This window comes from Oncorhynchus kisutch, linkage group LG22, assembly GCF_002021735.2.
Source record: "Oncorhynchus kisutch isolate 150728-3 linkage group LG22, Okis_V2, whole genome shotgun sequence".
Classification (NCBI taxonomy): Eukaryota; Metazoa; Chordata; class Actinopteri; order Salmoniformes; family Salmonidae; genus Oncorhynchus; species Oncorhynchus kisutch.
The window spans coordinates 46664844-46684461 of NC_034195.2; the positions used below are offsets into that span (position 1 = coordinate 46664844).

The 19618-nt window shown below is 43.8% G+C and overlaps 1 protein-coding gene across 1 annotated transcript; it reads left to right on the plus strand.

Moving 5' to 3' along the window:
• Positions 1–260: 260 nt before the first annotated feature.
• smc1b (structural maintenance of chromosomes 1B) lies at positions 261–18748 on the plus strand. Its single transcript, XM_020455685.2, has 25 exons — positions 261–452; positions 645–833; positions 2241–2353; positions 2497–2700; positions 3179–3417; positions 3505–3763; positions 4837–4977; positions 5053–5135; positions 7497–7704; positions 7999–8184; positions 8371–8556; positions 8757–8903; positions 9105–9242; positions 9519–9635; positions 10391–10497; positions 12585–12726; positions 12909–13054; positions 13272–13425; positions 13822–13926; positions 14095–14248; positions 14720–14874; positions 16987–17138; positions 17889–17958; positions 18044–18154; positions 18347–18748. Exons 1-25 carry the CDS (start codon positions 344–346, stop codon positions 18440–18442), a joined length of 3711 nt encoding a protein of 1236 aa, XP_020311274.1. The 5' UTR covers positions 261–343; the 3' UTR covers positions 18443–18748.
• The last annotated feature ends 870 nt before the right edge of the window (positions 18749–19618 follow it).

A 19618-nucleotide genomic window follows, 5' to 3' on the forward strand; every position in this document is an offset into this window, starting at 1 on the left:
GCCATTTCAAATTACCAAGTGGCCAATGGCCATTGTCTTGCAACCAAGATTTTCTGATTTGCCTTAGTCACTGCTTGCAACAGTGTTGCCCCAAGGCAAAGAGGCAAAAGTTACAGCATAGCCAAGAAATGAAAGTAAATTAAATATAGTACATTTAAATTAATATAATGTAATAAAAAATGTTTTATATATTATAACCTAGATATATTCTAATGTAGATTTAGCAACCTTTACCAATGGTCTTATTTGAGTGTTTCCCGCCAAAGGAGAAAGCTTCCACTCCGCGGCGCTCTTCTGAGGAAAAACTGGACAAAAACTGTTTTTGAAGACCTAGCTGCCCAAAATGGGGTTTCTAAAGCAGTTGGATGTGGATAATTTTAAGTCTTGGCGAGGGAAGCAAGTAATTGGACCTTTTAAAAGGTTTAACTGTATTATTGGCACAAATGGATCCGGTAAGTTATCTTGATCAACTTGCTTGCTAGCTAACGTTAGCTTTGCAATGAACCCAATATGGGCTTGCTAAACTTGTCTGCGTTTTAGCATGGTGTGTACTCACTGGCAATACCAGACAGGTAGTGGATAGTTCTGATAATACGTTTCATACATACCCTGCTGGCATTTCACTTTGCAACATCTTTCCATAGGTAAGTCGAACGTGATGGATGCCCTGAGCTTCGTGATGGGGGAACGGGCAGCGACTCTCCGCGTGAAGCACACCAGGGACCTCATCCACGGAGCCCACATTGGCAAGCCGGTGTCCACCACGGCCAGCGTCACCATGCGCTACTGCGACGACAACGGAGAGGAGCTCAACTTCTGTAGGAGCATATCGGGTGAGTTGGATTGCATCGAAGGGCTAGTAACTATAGACTTATTTCATATGAGAAAACAATGTTATCTAGTGGACTCATGCCACGGCCGGCCCGCTCATTAGGCAAAAACAACACATAACACCTCACCTAATTTTGCCCAAAAACAATGAACATTTCTCTCAACCAGTGGCTTATGGGTTTTAATGTGATCGCTGATGCCACCCTTTGCTGCAGCACTCCACCAACATTCCGTCAAAATAATGTATCTTAATAACATAAATCATATAGCATAAATAGGATATAACATAAATAGTATTTGGACTTTTCTGTAGCCTACAGGCTGGAGATCAAATGTATGACAGTGTAATGAGATGGACACTTTCTACATCATACCGGGTTCTCCCCGATCAAATAGCTTAACCTAAATGGCACCCAATCAAATTCAAACATGCTCTGTCATGTTAACAAATAACATATCCTAAAAACAGGTCAGGTCAAAGTAAAATGGACAATCACAAACGTTGTCCAGGAGTTTCACCCCATTGTCATGATCGGTGGTTTGAAGTTTCTATCCGTCCATTTTTGACAAGGTGATCATAGCCTAAAATAAAATAATTCTGCATTTCCTGTTGAGTAAACACATTGCAAATAAGCGCACAATAACTCCTGATAAAGTTGGGTAGCTGATATTCAGAGCTTAAATAGACAAATTGATTAGTCACAGGAATAAGGACTAACAAAGCCAATGTAACAGCCTGTTTTAAAACTGTGGGCCTACTACATGGATAGGCATTCATAAAATTCCATTGCAGGCTGACATGGTAGGCTACACCCCAGTTTCAGGTGTCTGTTTTTGGTCCGGACCCGCCTTGATTTCAACATCCACGGACATTGGTCTTTGGTCTGGGCCAAACCAAATCTGAACCAATCATATAAATCTATGTTTGGTTCAGATTTTGGGGCGGTCCAGACGGGCCTTGACATCAACGTTCATGGACATTGATTTTGACCCGCCTTGATTTGGCCCAAACATAGACATCTATAAATTACATCTTTTCAACTTTCATTCAGAACCAAAAATGAGCCTGATTTCAATGTCCGTAAAAGACGCCTTTGCAACTTCCTATAAAATATGTATTTTAAACATCCCGAAAATACACATTTTCACCTTTAATTTAGAACCTAAATAGAACCTAACTTCAACGTCTGGAATGTCTTTTCAACGTTGTTTTACCTTCTGACCTGGTCTGTCTTATTCAGCAAATATTCTGTCCTGGTCTGTCTTATTCAGCAAATATTCTGTCCTGGTCTGTCTTATTCAGCAAATATTTAGCAAAATGTTTATCCAGTAGTGTATGTAAATAGTAGCTCAACTAATGATTGTGCTACTTTACTGTACTGTATGCACTAATGTTGTGTATCTTCCAGGGGACTCCTCTGAGTATCGCATCAATGGCAGACAAATCACCCTTGCCAAGTACACAGAGGAACTGGAGAAGATAGGCATTGTGACTAAAGCTAGAAACTGTCTGGTATTCCAGGTAAGCAAACACACACACAACTGCTAGTATTTTATCATAATTCATAATGTAGCTAATTACAGTGCCATTCATTAAAGTACATAAGAAATTCTGAGACAGTTTAATAGTGACCTCTGTTTTATATTTCCTGTGACTCCATACAGGGGGCGGTGGAGTCCATCGCCATGAAGAACCCCAAGGAGCGGACCAAGATGTTTGAGCGCATCAGCCAGTCTCTGGAGCTGTCTGATGACTATGACAGGAAGAAGGAGGCTCTGCAGAAGGCTAAAGAAGACACGCAGTTCCACTTCAACAAGAAGAGGACAGCCACCGCAGAGAAGAAGCAGGTCTCCTCAGAGAAAGTGGAGGTAGGATAAGAACACAGAGAGGGGATATTCTCCATTTATCTGTCATAAGACTTAACATAACACTGTCGTAACAGTTAGTAAATGACAACTTGCTTTTTACCCAGTCACATTAAATCATTACGACAATCTGGAAATGTGGTTAAAAGTCATGGAAAAGTTTTGGAATTTCAATTCACAATGTTTATTGCTCAATTCATGTATATGCTCTTAGGCTCCCGAGTGGCGCAGCGGTCTAAGGCACTGCATCGCATTGCTAGAGGTGTCACTACAAACACCCTAGTTCAAATCCAGGCTGTATCAAAACCGGCCGTGATTGGGAGTCCCGTAAGGCGGCGCACAATTGGCCCAGCGTCGTCCGGGTGTGGTCGGTGTAGGCCGCCATTGTAAATAAGAATTTGTTCTTATTAACTGACTTGCCTAGTTAAATAAAGGTTCAATAAATTAAAAAAATTAACCCTGTCCCTCTCTTCATCCTCAGGCCCAGAAGTACCAGGAGTTGGTGGACGACCTGAACCAGGGGAGGCTGCAGCTAAACCTGTTCCAGCTGTACCACAACGAGCAGGGCCTGAGTGCCCTGTCAAAGACCCTGAGGAAGAGACAGGAGGCTGTGGCCGGTCAGAAGACAGGACTGAATGGGTGGGAGCAAAGCATCAAGGCCCAGAAGAAAGAACATGGACGCTTTACCAGAGAGCTGCAGCAGATTGAGAAGGAGATCCGGTGGGTAGGAGTCAGGAGGGAGAAGTGTGTGTAGAGAGAGCTGTGTGTGTTTATTACTAACTAAACTAACCTCTCCCTCTCCCCTAGTGGGCAGGAGCAGACCCTGTCCCTACGTCGGTCCCAGTACATCAAGGCCAAGGTGAATACATCCCACCACCTAAAGAAGGTAGATGATACCCATGGGGCCCTGGAGAAGAGCCAGAGGATGGGTGCCAAGAAAGAGGAGGAGCTGGCTGAGTTCCATCAGGAGCTCCAGGAGCTGGAGAGGGCCTGGAGGGACTATGAGAGACATGCCCAGGAGGAGTTGACCGACCGGAAGGCTGACATACAGCTGGAGGAGGAACAGGTAATAAGAGAGACAACACAACATAAAGAGAGACCTAAGACAACAACATAGCATGACTGCAACACATGACAACACAGCATGGTAGCAACACAACATGACACCAACATGGTAGCAACAAAACATGGCACAAACATTATTGGGCACAGACAACTGCGCAAAGGCAAGAAGGTAGAGACAACAATACATCACACGAAGTAGCCACAACTGTCAGTAAGAGTGTCAATGATTGAGTCTTTGAATGAAGAAACTGTCCAGTTTGAGTGTTTTTTGCAGCTCATTCCAGTCGCTAGCTGCAGCGAACTGAAAAGAGGAGGGATTTCAGCTTATGAAATATGGGACCAACACTTTACATGTTACATTTATATTTTTGTTCAGTGTGGTTTAGGTCCATGTGCTATGTGTGTGTGTGTGTGTGTGTGTGTGTGTGTGTGTGTGTGTGTGTGTGTGTGTGTGTGTGTGTGTGTGTGTGTGTGTCTATGTGTGTGTGTGTGTGTGTGTGTGTGTGTGTGTGTGTGTGTCTATGTGTGTGTGTGTGTGTGTGTGTGTGTGTGTGTGTGTGTGTGTGTGTGTGTGTGTGTGTATATGTGTGTGTGTGTGTGTGTGTGTGTGTGTGTGTGTGTGTTTTTTATTTTTTTCACCTTTATTTAACCAGTTAGGCTAGTTGAGAACAAGTTCTCATTTACAACTGCGACCTGGCCAAGATAAAGCATAGCAGTGTGAACAGACAACACAGAGTTACACATGGAGTAAACAATTAACAAGTCAATAACACAGTAGAAAAAAAGAAAAAAGGAGTCTATATACATTGTGTGCAAAAGGCATGAGGAGGTAGGCGAATAATTACAATTTTAGCAGATTAACACTGGAGTGATAAATGATCAGATGGTCATGTGCAGGTAGAGATACTGGTGTGCAAAAGAGCAGAAAAGTAAATAAATAAAAACAGTATGGGGATGAGGTAGGTAAATTGGGTGGGCTATTTACTGATGGACTATGTACAGCTGCAGCGATCGGTTAGCTGCTCAGATAGCAGATATTTAAAGTTGGTGTGTGTGTATATTCTGTGTGTCTAGTTAGAGCGCTATAAGGAGCTGAAGGAGCTGGCCAGGAAGCAGGGGGCCCTCCTGTCCCAGCAGACTAAGAAGATGCACTGGGAGGTCAAGGCTGACCACCAGAAAATTGAGTTTGACCAGCGGAGGAAGAAAGAAGTGGAGGTAGGTACTAGAGTGTGTGTGTGTGCGTGTTTGTGTGAAAACAGAAATTGGTGTTAACTTTCTCTGTGTATATAGGTAAGCATTAAGCACAGCCATACTCAGCTGGGGGACTTCACCAGGAGAGCAGATAAACTGGAGGAGTACACCAACACCTGCAAGTAAGTCATGTGTTGTGGTGTATGTTATTGGTTACTGATGAGTGAAAAAATAGATACAGTTGAAGTCGGAAGTTTACATACACTTTAGCCAAATACATTTAAACTCAGTTTTTCACAATTCCTGACAATTAATCCTCGTAAAAATTCTCCATCTTAGGTCAGTTAGGGTCACCACTTTATTTTAAGAATGTGAAATGTCAGAATAATAATAGAGAGAATGATTTATTTCAGATTCACATTCATCACATTCCCAGTGGGTCAGATGTTTACATGCACTCAATTAGTATTTGGTAGCATTGCCTTTAAATTGTTTAACTTGGGTCAAACATTTTGGGTAGCCTTCCACAAGCTTCCCACAATAAGTTGGGTGACTTTTGGCCCTTTCCTCCTGACAGAGCTGGTGTAACTGAGTCAGGTTTATAGGTCTTGCTTGCACATCCTTTTTCAGTTCTGCCCACAAATTTTCTATAGGATTGAGGTCAGGGTTTTGTGATGGCCACTCCAATACCTTGACTTTGTTGTCCTTGAGGCATTTTGCCACAACTTTGGAGGTATGCTTGGGTTCATTGTCCATTTGGAAGACCCATTTGCGACCAAGTTTTAACTTCCTGACTGATGTCTTGAGATGTTGCTTCAATATATCCACATAATTGTTCTTCCTCATGACGCCATCTATTTTGTGAAGTGCACCAGTCCCTCCTGCAGCAAAGCACCCCCACAACATGATGCTACCACCCCCGTGTTTCATGGTTGGGATGGTGTTCTTCTGCTTGCAAGCCTCCCCCTTTTTCCTCCAAACATAACAATAGTCATTATGGCCAAACAGTTCTATTTTTGTTTCATCAGACCAGAGAACATTTCTCCCAAAAGTACAATCTTTGTACCCATGTGCAGTTGAAAACCGTAGTCTGGTTTTTTTATGGCGGTTTTGGAGCAGTGGCTTCTTCCTTGCTGAGCGGCCTTTCAGGTTATGTCGATATAGGACTCATTTTACTGTGGATATATATACTTTTGTACCTGTTTCCTCCAGCATCTTCACAAGGTCCTTTGCGGTTGTTCTGGGATTGATTTGCACTTTTCGCACCAAAGTACGTTCATCTCTAGGAGACAGAACGTGTCTCCTTCCTGAGCGGTATGACGGCTGCGTGGTCCCATGGTGTTTATACTTGCCTACTATTGTTTGTATAGATGAACGTGGTACCTTCAGGCGTTTGGAAATTGCTCCCAAGGATGAACCAGACTTGTGGAGGTCTACAATTTATTTTATTTTGATTTTCCCATGATGTCAAGCAAAGAGGCACAGAGTTTGAAGGTAGGCCTTGAAATACATCCACAGGTACACCTCCGATTGACTCAAATTATGTCAATTAGCCTATCAGAAGCTTCTAAAGTCATGACATAATTTTCTGGAATTGTCCAAGCTGTTTAAAGGCCCAGTCAACTTAGTGTATGTAAACTTCTGACCCACAGTGAATTATAAGTGAAATATTCTGTCTGTAAACAATTGTTGGAAAAATTACTTGTGTCATGCACAAAGTAGATGTCCTAACCAACTTGCCAAAACTATAGTTGGTTAACAAGAAATTTGTATAGTGGTTGAAAAACGAGTTTTAATGATTCCAACCTAATTGTATGTAAACTTCCGACTTCAGCTGTAGTTACATATCACAATATTATTTTGGACGATATATAGATACTTTGACTTCAAAGTATTTTGGATTTTTTTTTTTATAGATTTTTGCTAGGTAGCGCTAGTCGGCTGTGCCAAAACTCAGCTATTTTTTATCCTATAGTGTGTTCTCCATCTTCTTTTTAAATATTGAATCAACATGTTTTCAGCACTTATTTCCATGACTGATCAAACTCATTTTATAAGTCTATCTGCAGCAGACATATAGTGAGCAATATGTTTGGAACATCAAATTGCAATAAAAACTCAGTAACGAATCGCAATACATAGAATCATGAGAACCACGATACATATCGTATCGGCATCTAAGTATCGTGATAATGTCGTATTGGGAGGCCCCTGGCAATTCCCACCCCTATTGTATGTATGTGTTGCTGTTGTTTTTTGAAGGAGAACACTGCTTAAATACATTTGTCAGTGTTAAGCACCCCATTCTTTATAAAGCTTCTCTTGGCTGTGCTGACATACTAAACTACTGAGAGAGAGAAGGAGAGAAAGAGAGAGAATGAGAGAGCGAGAAGGAGAGAGAGAGATAGAGAAGGAGAGAGAGAGGAGAGAGAGAGATAGAAAATTAGAGAGAGAAGGAGAGAGAGAAAAGGAGAGAGTGAAAAGGAAAGAGGGAGAAAGAAGGGAAAAGAGTGACAAACTGTATTTGTTTTTCTTCTGTTCAGGAGCTCTCTGGAGGAGTCTCGTCAGCAGGAGGAGGTGCTGTCTGCGGAACTGCAGAGAGGCAGGGTGAGGGGGGAGGAGGTGAACCAGGAGTTAGGGGAGGTACTGGGAGAGCTGCAGAACGCCAGGCTGGACAGCCAGGAGAGTAAGAGGCAGCAGCAACGCAACGAGGTCCTGGAAAACCTCCGCAGACTCTACCCTGACACACTGGTGAGACATCCCTGTCTCACTGCCACCAACACCTCATTAGATCAAACTGGGAAAATATAATCTTCCATAGTGCACCCCCTCCTCCCCCCTCATCCCTTATTGCAGTCATTCGAATGTGAGCTTGTAGGGATTGCCTTGGTAGCAACCTTGTTTAGGATCTCATAGAATCTTGAGATATTTTAAGATCCTGTTACTAGTATCCAGTAAGATCTATCTAAAGGTCTCGTAGCATCCAGTCTCGTAGCATCCAGAGGCAGATTTCTGCCAGGGTGTATTTGTTCCTCTATTTCCCAGTTTGGTCGTCTGGTGGACCTGTGCAGCCCCATCCATAAGAAGTACCAGCTGGCCGTCACCAAGGTGTTTGGACGCTACATGAACGCCATAGTAGTGTCGTCAGAGAAGGTGGCTCGGGACTGCATCCGCTTTGTCAAAGAGGAGAGGGCCGAACCAGAAACCTTCTTACCCATAGATTACCTGGACGTGAGTCAGTGGACAAAGAAGTTGAGATTGTTTGTAGGCCTTCTCCTTAATATAAAAAACAACAAAACGGGATGGGGGATGGAGAAACACAACCAGAACTACCTAAAACTAACAACAGAGGCTTTGATTAACACACCCAACACACAAACCTCACTGAGGCTGTCCCACCTCCCTGTCCCTTCCCAGGTGAGCCCTCTGAATGAGCGGCTGCGCGGGGTGCGTGGAGCTAAGATGATGGTGGACGTGGTGCAGTGCTCCCCTACCGCTCCTCAGCTGAAGAAAGTCATCCAGTTTGTGTGTGGCAACGCTCTGGTCTGTGAGACACTCAAAGAGGCCAGAGCCATCGCCTTCGACGGGCCTGAGCGACTCAAGGTGAGTTAGTCAGTCATTCAGCTTGTTTGAGGGCTATGGGATTCAAGGAGATATATAGATCAGTAATTCTGCTCAGTCCGACTGCAATGTACAGTAGACAATCTCAAACATGCACAATTAGTCAGTCAACCAGCCAGCCAGTCAGAGTCCCCCCCCATCCACTTTACTGTGGTAGCACCCACCTCGATATTTTCCCCCAGACGGTGGCTCTGGACGGTACCATGTTCTCCAAGTCAGGGGTGATCTCTGGGGGCTCCAGCCACCTGCGGAGCAAGGCCCGGCGCTGGGACGAGAAGGACATGACCAAGCTGAAGGAGCTCAAAGAACAGCTGACTGCAGAGCTACGTGTGAGTCTGGGTCTTTGCACACGTTCAGAATCTAGATTTTGAAAGTCTGGGAATCTAATAATTTTTTTATTATTGTAAGTCTTGATTCTATAGTATGCATTGCAAAACCTCAAACTTATTCTCTCTGGCTCAAGGAGTGTAGTTTTTCTGACCAATTATCTGAGACAGTCCTTTATTTCCACTTCCTGTGTCATGTGACAGGGTCTGGTGAAGCTGAAGCGTAAGGAGCCTGAGCTGAAACAGATCCAGTCTCAGGCTCAGGGGGTTCAGACCCGTCTGAAGTACTCCCACACTGAACTGGACACCCTCCGCAAGAAGAGCATTCCCAACTGCCACGCGGTAAACTACACTAACACTGTTACTGTAACTTACTCTGACTACACCATCTGCAAACCACCACTTCTACTTGAATTCAACATGTCTCTACTTATTTTTACTCCAAAAAGAGCATAGTAAGCCATCGACCGTTTTTCAGTCTTGGGTGATGTTTTGGAGTTTTGAAAATGTATGCATGCGCTCTACTGTAAGTCTCTCAATACTGTAAGAGTTTTCTCAATCTGTGGCCCATGTCGCGCACATCTCATGTCTTGACAACTTGCATGTCTCTCCCTTCAGGAGATGTCTCGCCTGGAGGCTGAGCTGGCCAACGTGGAGTCTCAGCTGGAGATGCAGAAAGAGAACATGGAGATCAAGGAGCTGGAGATGAAGAAGCTCCAAGACAGGATCAACCAGGTCAGGACGCACTGCTACCAAGACTATTTAGAATAATGTCTAAATTGGCAGGTAGCCTAGCGGTTAAAAGCATTGGGCTGGTAACCAAAAGGTTGTTGGTTTGAATCCCTGAGACGGCTAAGGGAGAAAAAACTGTTGATATGCCCTTGAGCAAGGCACTTAACTCTAATTTCTATCGTAAGTCGCTTTGGATAAGAGCATCCGCTAAATAGCAGACACCTGTTATTAGTGGCATGTCATAGCTAACACAAACAACACCAAAGGTTTTACATCAATTAGCAGACGCTCTTATCCAGAGAGACTTACAGTCGTGAGTGCATACATTTTCAAAACTCGAAAACATCGCCCAAGACTGAAAAACTGTTGATGGCCTACTATGCTCTCGTTGGAAAAGAAGAAAGTAGACACATGTTGAATTCAAGTGGGAATTGAACCCAACACTTCAAAGTGGGAAGTGCTATGCTCTACCAACTGAGCCACATGGGACTACTTTCACATAATTTAGCAGACACTCTTATCCAGAGAGATTTACAGGAACAACGTGCCCTGGATCAAGATCACATTAACAGATTTTTCACGTTGTCGGCTTGGGGATTCAAACCAGTGATTTTGATTCCCGGCCAAACACTCTAACCACTAGGCTACCTGCCGCACTACCAAATATTTGTAGTATGTCACTGCCATAGAGTAGGAACGTTCTGCCTACTATGTCTAGGGGGACCAGGTTCGTGGTCATGTTATTGTTCTGTGTTCAGATGGAGGACGTGGTGTTCTCAGACTTCTGTGCTGAGATAGGAGTGGCCAACATCAGGGAGTATGAACAGGAGCATCTCAAACAGCAGCAGGATGTAGACAGGAAACGGTATTGGACTGGACCTCCCCACATTACATACAGTACATATGGTCTATGGAACGATGATGCTAACAAGTTTATATGGACTGATTGTACAGTATGCTTGTTCTTATACGGTGTACAGTGCATTCGGAAAGTGTTCAGACCCCTTGACTTTTTCTACATTTTGTTACATTAAAACCTTATTCTAAAATGTATTTTAAAAAATAATTTAAAAAATCCCCTCATCAATCTACACACAATGGCTCATAATGACAAAATAAAAACAGGTTTTTGAACATTTTAGCAAATGTATTAAAGATAAAAAATGGAAAAAAATCACATTTACATAAGTATTCAGACCCTTTACTCAGTACTTTGTTAAAGCACCTTTAGCAGCAATTACAGCCTCGAGTCTTCTTGGGTATGATGCTGCAAGCTTGGCACACCTGTATTTGGAGAGTTTCTCCCATTATTCTCTGCAGATCCTCTCAAGCTCTGTCAGGTTGCACGGGGAGCGTCGCTGCACAGCTATTTTCAGGTCTCTCCAGAGATGTTTGATCGAATTGAAGTCCGGGGTGTGGCTGGGCCACTCAAGGACATTCAGAGAAATGTCCCGAAGCCACTCCTGTGTTGTCTTACATGCTGAACAGACACGTCGTGTGCGCGAGCGTCGCAAATCCATGTTATTCAATTATTGCACCCACACTGCTCGAGCGTGCCAATGAGCGTCTGCGATGCAAATGGCTAAAATAGAAGTAATTCCTATTTCTGACGTAGATCGTGCTGCAAGTCCTGCCTCTCCTCATTGGTTTATAGAAGCAGGTACCCACGTGCCATCTCCTCATTGGTTATACCCACGTGGGGGATTGAAAGACAAAATGTTTTGCCTATCGTTGTGGTAATACTATGAAAGTGTAGATGCCAATCACCATATAAATTCAAAGATGAAATGGCCTGGAAGGAGGAGAGATTACTAGAAACGATTCAGTTGGCTGTTTTATGTGTGGATTAATTGTCGGAGTAGAGGACCTTGTGCATTTCAGGTAAAATAACTCAATGTTTATATCCAAGGACAAATTAGAGAGCAAGTGCAAGCTAACTAGCTAAATTGCCAAACATGTTTAATGCTTTTCGACCTGTCCACAAATTAATGTCATTGGTTCAAAGTTTGTTTTGATATTTTAACCTGCGTGTCGTGATCGCGTTTGGTGTAGGGGGACAAAATAAATGTATAAATGTACGATGGAGCACGCACGCAGCTGGTTTGGGTTCCGTGTTAGCTGTGTGCTTAGGGTCATTGTCCCGTTGGCATTGTCCTGTTGGAAGGTGAACCTTCAACCCAGTTTGGGGTCCCTGGCGCTCTGAAGCAGGTTTTCATCAAGGATATCTCTGTACTGTACCCCGTTAATCTTCCCTTCAGTCTTGACTAGTCGCCCAGTCCCTGTCGCTGAAAAACAGCCCCAGAGCATGATAGTACCACCACCATGCTTCACCGTATGGATGTAGCCAGGTTCCATACATGAAACTTGGCATTCAGGCCAAAGAGTTCAATCTTGGTTTTATCAAATCAGAGAATCTTGTTTCTCATGGTCTGAGAATCCTTCAGATGCCTTTTGGCAAACTCTAAGTGGGCTGTCATGTGCCTTTTACTGAGGAGTGACTTCTGTCTAGCCATTCTACCATAACGGCCTGATTGATGGAGTGCTGCAGAGATGGTTGTTCTTCTGGAAGGTTCTTCCATCTCCACAGAGGCACTCTGGAGCTCTGTCAGAGTGACCATCGGGTTCTTGGTCACCTCCTTGACCAAGGCACTTCTGCCCCAATTGCTCAGTTTGACCAGGCGGCCAGCTCTAGGAAGAGTCTTGGTGGTTCCAAACTTCTTCCATTTAAGAACGGAGGAGACTTTGTTCTTAAATGTTTTGGTACCCTTCTCCAGTTCTGTGCCTCGTAACTAAATGTGGCAAAAGTCAAGGGGTCTGAATACTTTCCGAATGCACTGTGTATTGTTCGCAAATATTATAATATTTTTTTCTGGCCATCTCCTCTCCCACATTTCTTTTCTGTCACTGCCTGAGTGTAATCAACCCCCCCCTCTTTTCCCACCCCTCTCCCAGGTTGGAGTTTGAGTCTCAGCGGACCTGTCTGAAGGCCCAGTTGGAGTATGAACAGGGTCAGCTGGAGCAGCAGAGGAAGAAGATGAAGAAACTAGAGGAGACCATCGCCAAGGAGCAGTGCAGAGTGGAAGAACAGAAGCAGGCAAAACATACCTCCTCTCCTCTGTTCTCTCCTTTTCTCAACTTCCCTCTCATGTTATCTCCTTTCTTGTCCCTTCATACCTCCCTTCCTTCCCTTTTCCCATCAGCTTCTCTCAAATCCTCCTCTAAAATCACACAGAATGTAATTCCCAGTGTTGTGTTGTTCTCTTGTGTCTCCGCTAGGAGGAAGAGAAGCTACTGGTGGTGATGGAAGAGAGTCAATCTAAAGTGTTGGATCTGAAGAATCATCTGCAGGGGAAGAAGACCCAGGCTTCTGACTCTAAGGCCCAGGTGGACCAAACGATGAAGAGCCTTCAGGAGAGCTCCAGGTACTACTGACTGTGGCTGTTCTGCTGTCAGTTATTTTTGTCCAGTGTATCAAATCGATTGCAGGTCACTTCACTGGTCTCATCGCCCTCTCTAAAAGCTGATCTTCTCCTCTCTCCGCCCTCTCCCTCTTCATTTTCTGTTTTCTCTTTATCTCCCTCCCCCTTCTCTTCTTCCTTTCTCTGTCCCCTCTCCGTGTCTAACCCTTCTCCCCACCAGAGAGCAGGTGAAGCTGCAGAGGGAGGTTATCTCAGCTGAGACAGCCCTGGAGCAGTTGAGGATCTGGAAACACAACCTGCTGCTAGGTTGTAAGATCCAGGGCCTGCCCATCACGCTGCTGTCTGGCAGCTTGGACGAGATCAGTGAGGTGCAGGTAGGACAGACTAGTACCACAGGAGGTTGGTAGCATGTTAATTGGGGAATTACGGGCTCGTCGTAATGGCTGGAGCGAAATAAATGTTTTTTATATGTTTGATGCCGTTCCATTTGCTCCGTTCCAGCCATTATTATGAGCCTTCCTCCCCTCAGTAGCCTCCACTATCAGAGACAGAGTGAGGGGGGGGCATAGACCAGGGTAGTGTGCAGTAGGGCTGTAAAATGCAGGACCTGCCCAGATGACGGGCTGTGTTCACGTTCTCCTTGTACTGAATGTGTATTGTGTACTTGGATGTACAGTTGTTTACCTCTCATATGTGTAATTCAAATTCACTATTGGGGGGAGAATAAAGTTCTCTCTCTTATGTCTGATTGACTGATCTGGCCTTGTCAGCTGGACTCAGAGTCACTCACAGAGAGCACCTGCACCACTATGGACATCTACGAGAGAGAGGCGCTGATGGTCATCGACTACTCTGGCCTGGGAGCTGAGTTGAAGGTAGACCTCATTAATCAATCATCAATCAATACAGTATCCCTTCTCAGTCTCTTAGCTTTAAGAACTGATCAATATCATACAGTTAATGTACTGTATTCACCCCAGAGGACAGTTATGTATCTAACGTTATGCTGTCCAAACGTGTGTGTGTGTCTTTATGTCCAACAGGATCTTGCAGGGGAGGAGGTGGACCCCCAGGTAGAGCGTCTTAAGGAGACAGTGTCCTCTCTAGAGGGGGTCCTACAGCGCTCCACAGCCCCCAACCTTAAAGCCCTGGAGAAAATGAGGGTGGTCAAGGACAAATTCCAGGGGGTGGTGGATGGTACAAAGTGCAGAAACACACCTCAATACACCAACTGTATAGTGGCGACACACACCTCAATACACAAACGCTATCGCTTAACTTGTCTTGGCGAGTGTATTGTGGGAACCCATTGAGGGCCCTAAAAAGTTAAAACCCAGAGGAAACAGGTTTTAATGGCAAACTATAAAAGATGCTAGAGTGGCATATTTCAAATGCATTGCAGCATTTGTTCTCCCAATACCACGACGGGACCTAACTTTTTAGTGCCTACAGATCTTTGATCGACATACATTTTAAATAGCCAGTTAAAAAAAGCCATATTCAGTGAGGTTCCATACATAATAAAAAACTTGACAGGGATAACACAATAAAGTTAATAACTTTTTTCTGTTGTGGTCCCTTAAAGTTCATGGTGCAATACATATCTGTGTGTGTGTATGGCTCAATGATGTTCATCTAATTGCCTTTGTCTCCCTCTGTGTGCTCCAGCATTTGATGCCAGCACCAAGGCAGCCAGAAGGAGTAACCAGGAGTTTGAGCAGGTTAAAGCCAAACGCTTCAGACTCTTCAGTCAGTGCTTTGAACACGTCTCTGTCGTCATCGACCAGATCTACAAACAACTGTGCAGGAACACCAGCGCTCAGGTGTGAAGGCTTTACTCATACAGAAACACTTGTACACACACACCTGAAAGCAATCTTCATACTACTGTGTAATGGATGCACTTATCAGGTTTGTGGTGTGTAGTATGTGTCGTGTTTGTAATGTGTGTGTGTAACAGGGTCTGCAAAAGGTGCTTGAGGTGCTTAAAGTACTTCCATTTGGAGTACCTTGAAAATCTGACATTTTCTCAAGTAGGTACTTCAAAAGTACTTCAATTCAAATGAGAGGAGAACATGAGCAAATACATTTCTGAAAAATATCAGAAAAATGTATTGGTCTTGCAAATTAATTTCCAGGCAGACTACGAAGTTATATATCTTCACGTGTTTCGTGCTGTGGTTGCCAGGTGAGCTCACTCATTCCACCCACACTGCCACTGAGCCAGGCAGTGACAGAACTGACTGATTAGGCACAGCCAAACGTCACATTGATAGCTAAAATGCCAGGCAATTGTAGATACAATCCTGCCTTTTGTGCTAATGGAACATTTCTGGGATATTTTATTTATCACACCAACAATAAGAAGAGACTTGCTTTGGCCAAGAAACACAAGCAATGGACATTAGACCAGTGGAAATCTGTCCTTTGGTCTGATGAGTCCAAATTTGAAAATGTTGTTTCCAACCGCTGTGTCTTTGTAAGACGCAGAGTAGGTGAACGGATGATCTCTGCATGTATGGTTCCCACTGTGAAGCATGGAGAAGGAGGTGTGATGGTGTGGGGGTGCTTTGCTGGTGACACTGTCAATTATTTATTTAGAATTCAAGGCACAGCTAACCAGCATGGCTACTACAGCATTCTGCAGCAATACGCCATCCCATCCGGTTTGCGCTGAGTGGGACTATCATTTGTTTTTCAAGAGGACAATGACCCAACACACCTCCAGGCTGTGTAAGGGCTATTTGACCAAGAAGGAGAGTGATGGAGTGCTGCATCAGATGACCTGGCCTCCACAATCACCCGACATCAACCCAACTGAGATGGTTTGGGATGAGTTGGACCGCAGAGTGAAGGAAAAGCAGCCAACAAGTGCTCAGCATATGTGGGAACTCCTTAAAGACGGTTGAAAAAACATTCCAGGTGAAGCTGGTTGAGAGAATACCAATCGTGTGCAAAGCTGTCATCATGCCAAAGGGTGGCTACTTTGAAGAATTTTAAATATATTTGTATTTGTTTAACACTTTTTTGGTTACTACATGATTCCATGTGTTATTTCATAGTTTTGACATCGTCCCTATTATTCTACAATGTAGAAAATAATAAAAATACAGAAAAACCTGAGTAAGTGTGTCCAAAATGTTGACAGGTCCTGTAGTTTACCCACCTTTATTTACCACTACATCACTGAAACCAACCAATCCGCACCGTGTAATGTGCAAAAAATGCGTCCAAGTTTGACGTTGCGAGCATGGGTGAATCGGCCCTGAAGCACCACATGAAGGGGGAAAGACAACACTGCTTCCTGCGCTGGCGCCACTTCTACATTATGGAGGTTTTTTGGCAATTGCCTCATTCACAGGGTGCCTGCGATATTCAAGCGGCAACCATGCTCCTGCCATTCTGGTGGCTGATCACATGCCGTTTTCCTCACTGCCCACTCGCCCTTCCCCCGACTGGCGACACTAAAGCTGCCAGTTGGAAGCAAGATGCTTTTTTGTAGATATTAAGTAGTAGATTCCCAAATGGCCAATAAATACAGTCATTAAGTTAGAATTGTGTAGTAATGTGAATAGGACATGTGTTCACCAGTAGGCGTGTCCCAAAACTCTGCTCATCACTACTCAAATTACAACACCATCATTACTGACTCCTGTATGTAATAAATAAGTAGCGAAACACGTATTATTGAGAGGAACTTGTAAGGTAGTGATGACTAGTAAGTTAGTTTGTTTTTTTCATGAGGTTGTGGCGATATACAGCCATCTGGTGGTGACTAGAAACAATTGCATAATAGGAAGTATTACAAATGGATGGTCCTTGAAAATAAATATTAGTGCTTGAAAAAGTCATTGAATTTGACTTACCACTGTCTGTACGAAACCTGGTGTAATGTACGGGTGTGTATATGCCTGAATGTGTGCTGCTCCCTCCAGGCCATTCTGAGTGCTGAGAACCCAGATGAGCCCTACCTGGATGGCATCAATTACAACTGTATTGCTCCTGGGAAACGCTTCATGGCCATGGACAACCTGTCTGGAGGAGAGAAGGCCATCGCTGCCCTGGCTCTGGTGTTCGCAATACACAGGTGAGAGAGAGAGAGAAGTTCATGGCTGTGGACAACCTGTCTAGAGGGGAGAAGGCCATCGCTGCCTTGGCTTTGGTTTTGCCATACACAGGTGAGCGAGAGAGAGAGAGAGAGAAGTTCATGGCTGTGGACAACCTGTCTGGAGGAGAGAAGCCCATCGCTGCCTTGGCTTTGGTTTTGCCATACACAGGTGAGAGAGAGAGAGAGAGAAGTTCATGGCTGTGGACAACCTGTCTGGAGGAGAGAAGACCATCGCTGCCTTGGCTTTGGTTTTGCCATACACAGGTGAGAGAGAGAGAGAAGTTCATGGCTGTGGACAACCTGTCTGGAGGGGAGAAGGCCATCGCTGCCTTGGCTTTGGTTTTGCCATACACAGGTGAGAGAGAGAGAAAGAGAGAAGTTCATGGCTGTGGACAACCTGTCTGGAGGGGAGAAGGCCATCGCTGCTCTCGTGTTGGCTTTACACAGCTAACACACACAGCAGACATGAGATATGCCCATTAGTATATTTATTTATTTTTTATTTTAACTTTATTTAACTAGGCAAGTCAGTTAAGAACAAATTCTTAATTTCAATGACGGCCTAGGAACAGTGGGTTAACTGCCTGTTCAGGGGCAGAACGACAAATTTGTACTTTGTCAGCTCGTGGATATGAACTTGCAACCTTTCGGTTACCAGTCCAACGCTCTAACCACTAGGGTACCCTACAGCACTGAACCACTGTCTGATGTTTGTGTTTTCTCAATCAGCTTCCGTCCAGCTCCGTTCTTTGTCCTGGATGAGGTTGATGCAGCCCTGGACAACACCAATATTGGCAAAGCAAGTTGACATTTTAATTGTGATTAAATATGGGCTGTAGCTACAAATATGGCAATATAGCTGACCTGTCTGTCTCTGGATGCAGGTGACCAGCTTTATCAGGGAGCAGTCGAGAGAGAGCCTCCAGATCATCGTCATCTCTCTGAAGGAGGAGTTCTACTCTAGAGCTGACGCTCTGCTGGGGGTCTACCCTGAGGTACAGTACCAAAACACCTTTATTCCAGACCATCTTTCTCTCGCAGCCTGGTTCTGCTGCCTCTTTCTCGTCTCTCCTTGCCTTCTTCCCAAAACACCAAAGAAGAACCTAGGTTGCTTTCCTCCAATGTGTCTTGAGAAGGAGGCGAGGATATCAGTCCCTGTGATTTAACTGCCTTTCTTTTTCTCTCAGTTTAACGAGTGCATGTTCAGCCGCATGCTGACGCTGGACCTAAGTCCCTATCCCCTGAACGAAGAGAACGGAACAGAGAGAGAGAAGGAAATGTAAAGAAAGAAAGAACAATCAAAGATATACTTTATTGGCCTGATGTGATAGACCCTGACAGCTGATTTCCTGTTTCTCTTGGGATAGTACTAAACCAATCTTCAATTGATTGCCAAAAGCATTCACCTAAAATGTTTGTTTATTAATGTTAATATATTGCTTGTTACGTTGATTTTTATTCCGGAGGTTTGAGGATGTTGTACTCCCTCTCAATACTTTTCTATCATTGTTTAGCTTGAAGCATTTTAATATACCAGGGTTCGATTTCACTGTTTTACTTTATATTTAATATAAATCGTTTCCTCTTTATATTGTCTTTGTGTTCTTTTGGACTGAATTATCTATTCATCATTACAACCCAAAATCCCTGTAATCACACAGATCAAATGGCATTGTGCAATGTGAATAGTGGATAACAGGTGGCAGCAGTGTGCCAGTTTATGAGCTGTAACAAGGCTTTTCAAATATACCATGTTATTACAGGTCAATGAGGACTTCTGATTACACCCTTTTTTTAAATGTAAAAACCAGCCTACTTTAAATATGCAGAAGTGGTTTGGCTGAACCTTCCTACTGACTGCTGTTTTCAGCTGCATTTGGGTTTCCACTATATACCACATCCAGTCAAAATTGGCTAGATGGTAATAATTCATGAAAACAAAAATTTGCTTTTTGGTATTAATTTAGGGTTAGGCATAAGGTTAGCAGTGTGGCTAAGGTTAGGTTTAAAACAATTATGTATACTAACCCTGGATTGCTGATGCAATGTATAGGCCACTGAGAATCTGAAGCCAACGTTCACCCATACTGGCAATCCCCAGTAGAAGCAGTCCTCCATAGGAATGTTCAAAGGACCAAATTACTTGTATTTAAAAAGGTAGTTTTTTTTTGTAGTGGGGAAAGTAACATTAGTACTCTTTTTTGTAAAATACTCGAAGGTGAATATATTAATATATTTTTTCATTTTTTATTTGTATGTTTAGCTCACATAAAAATTTAAAAGGATGCATTAAGGTGTCTGTAATAAATCAAACATGTCAAAATATAATCTAGACATGAATGTATGCATTTCTATACCTTCCAACATATTTTTTTACAATGGACGAGTACGGTTGCTAACTTCCCTTGGCTCATAATTTGGACCGACGACAAAGGTGGCCGCAGGGATTCCCCATGGGC

What these genes read in the sequence shown, in the direction of transcription:
- smc1b (XM_020455685.2), top strand. Translation starts at nt 344, where the DNA reads ATGGGGTTTCTAAAGCAGTTGGATGTGGATAATTTTAAGTCTTGGCGA. An exon ending in TCTCCTCAGAGAAAGTGGAG is followed by an intron (nt 2,701 to 3,178) that starts GTAGGATAAGAA and finishes CTTCATCCTCAG; the next exon opens with GCCCAGAAGTACCAGGAGTT. An exon ending in GCAGGAACACCAGCGCTCAG is followed by an intron (nt 14,875 to 16,986) that starts GTGTGAAGGCTT and finishes TGCTCCCTCCAG; the next exon opens with GCCATTCTGAGTGCTGAGAA.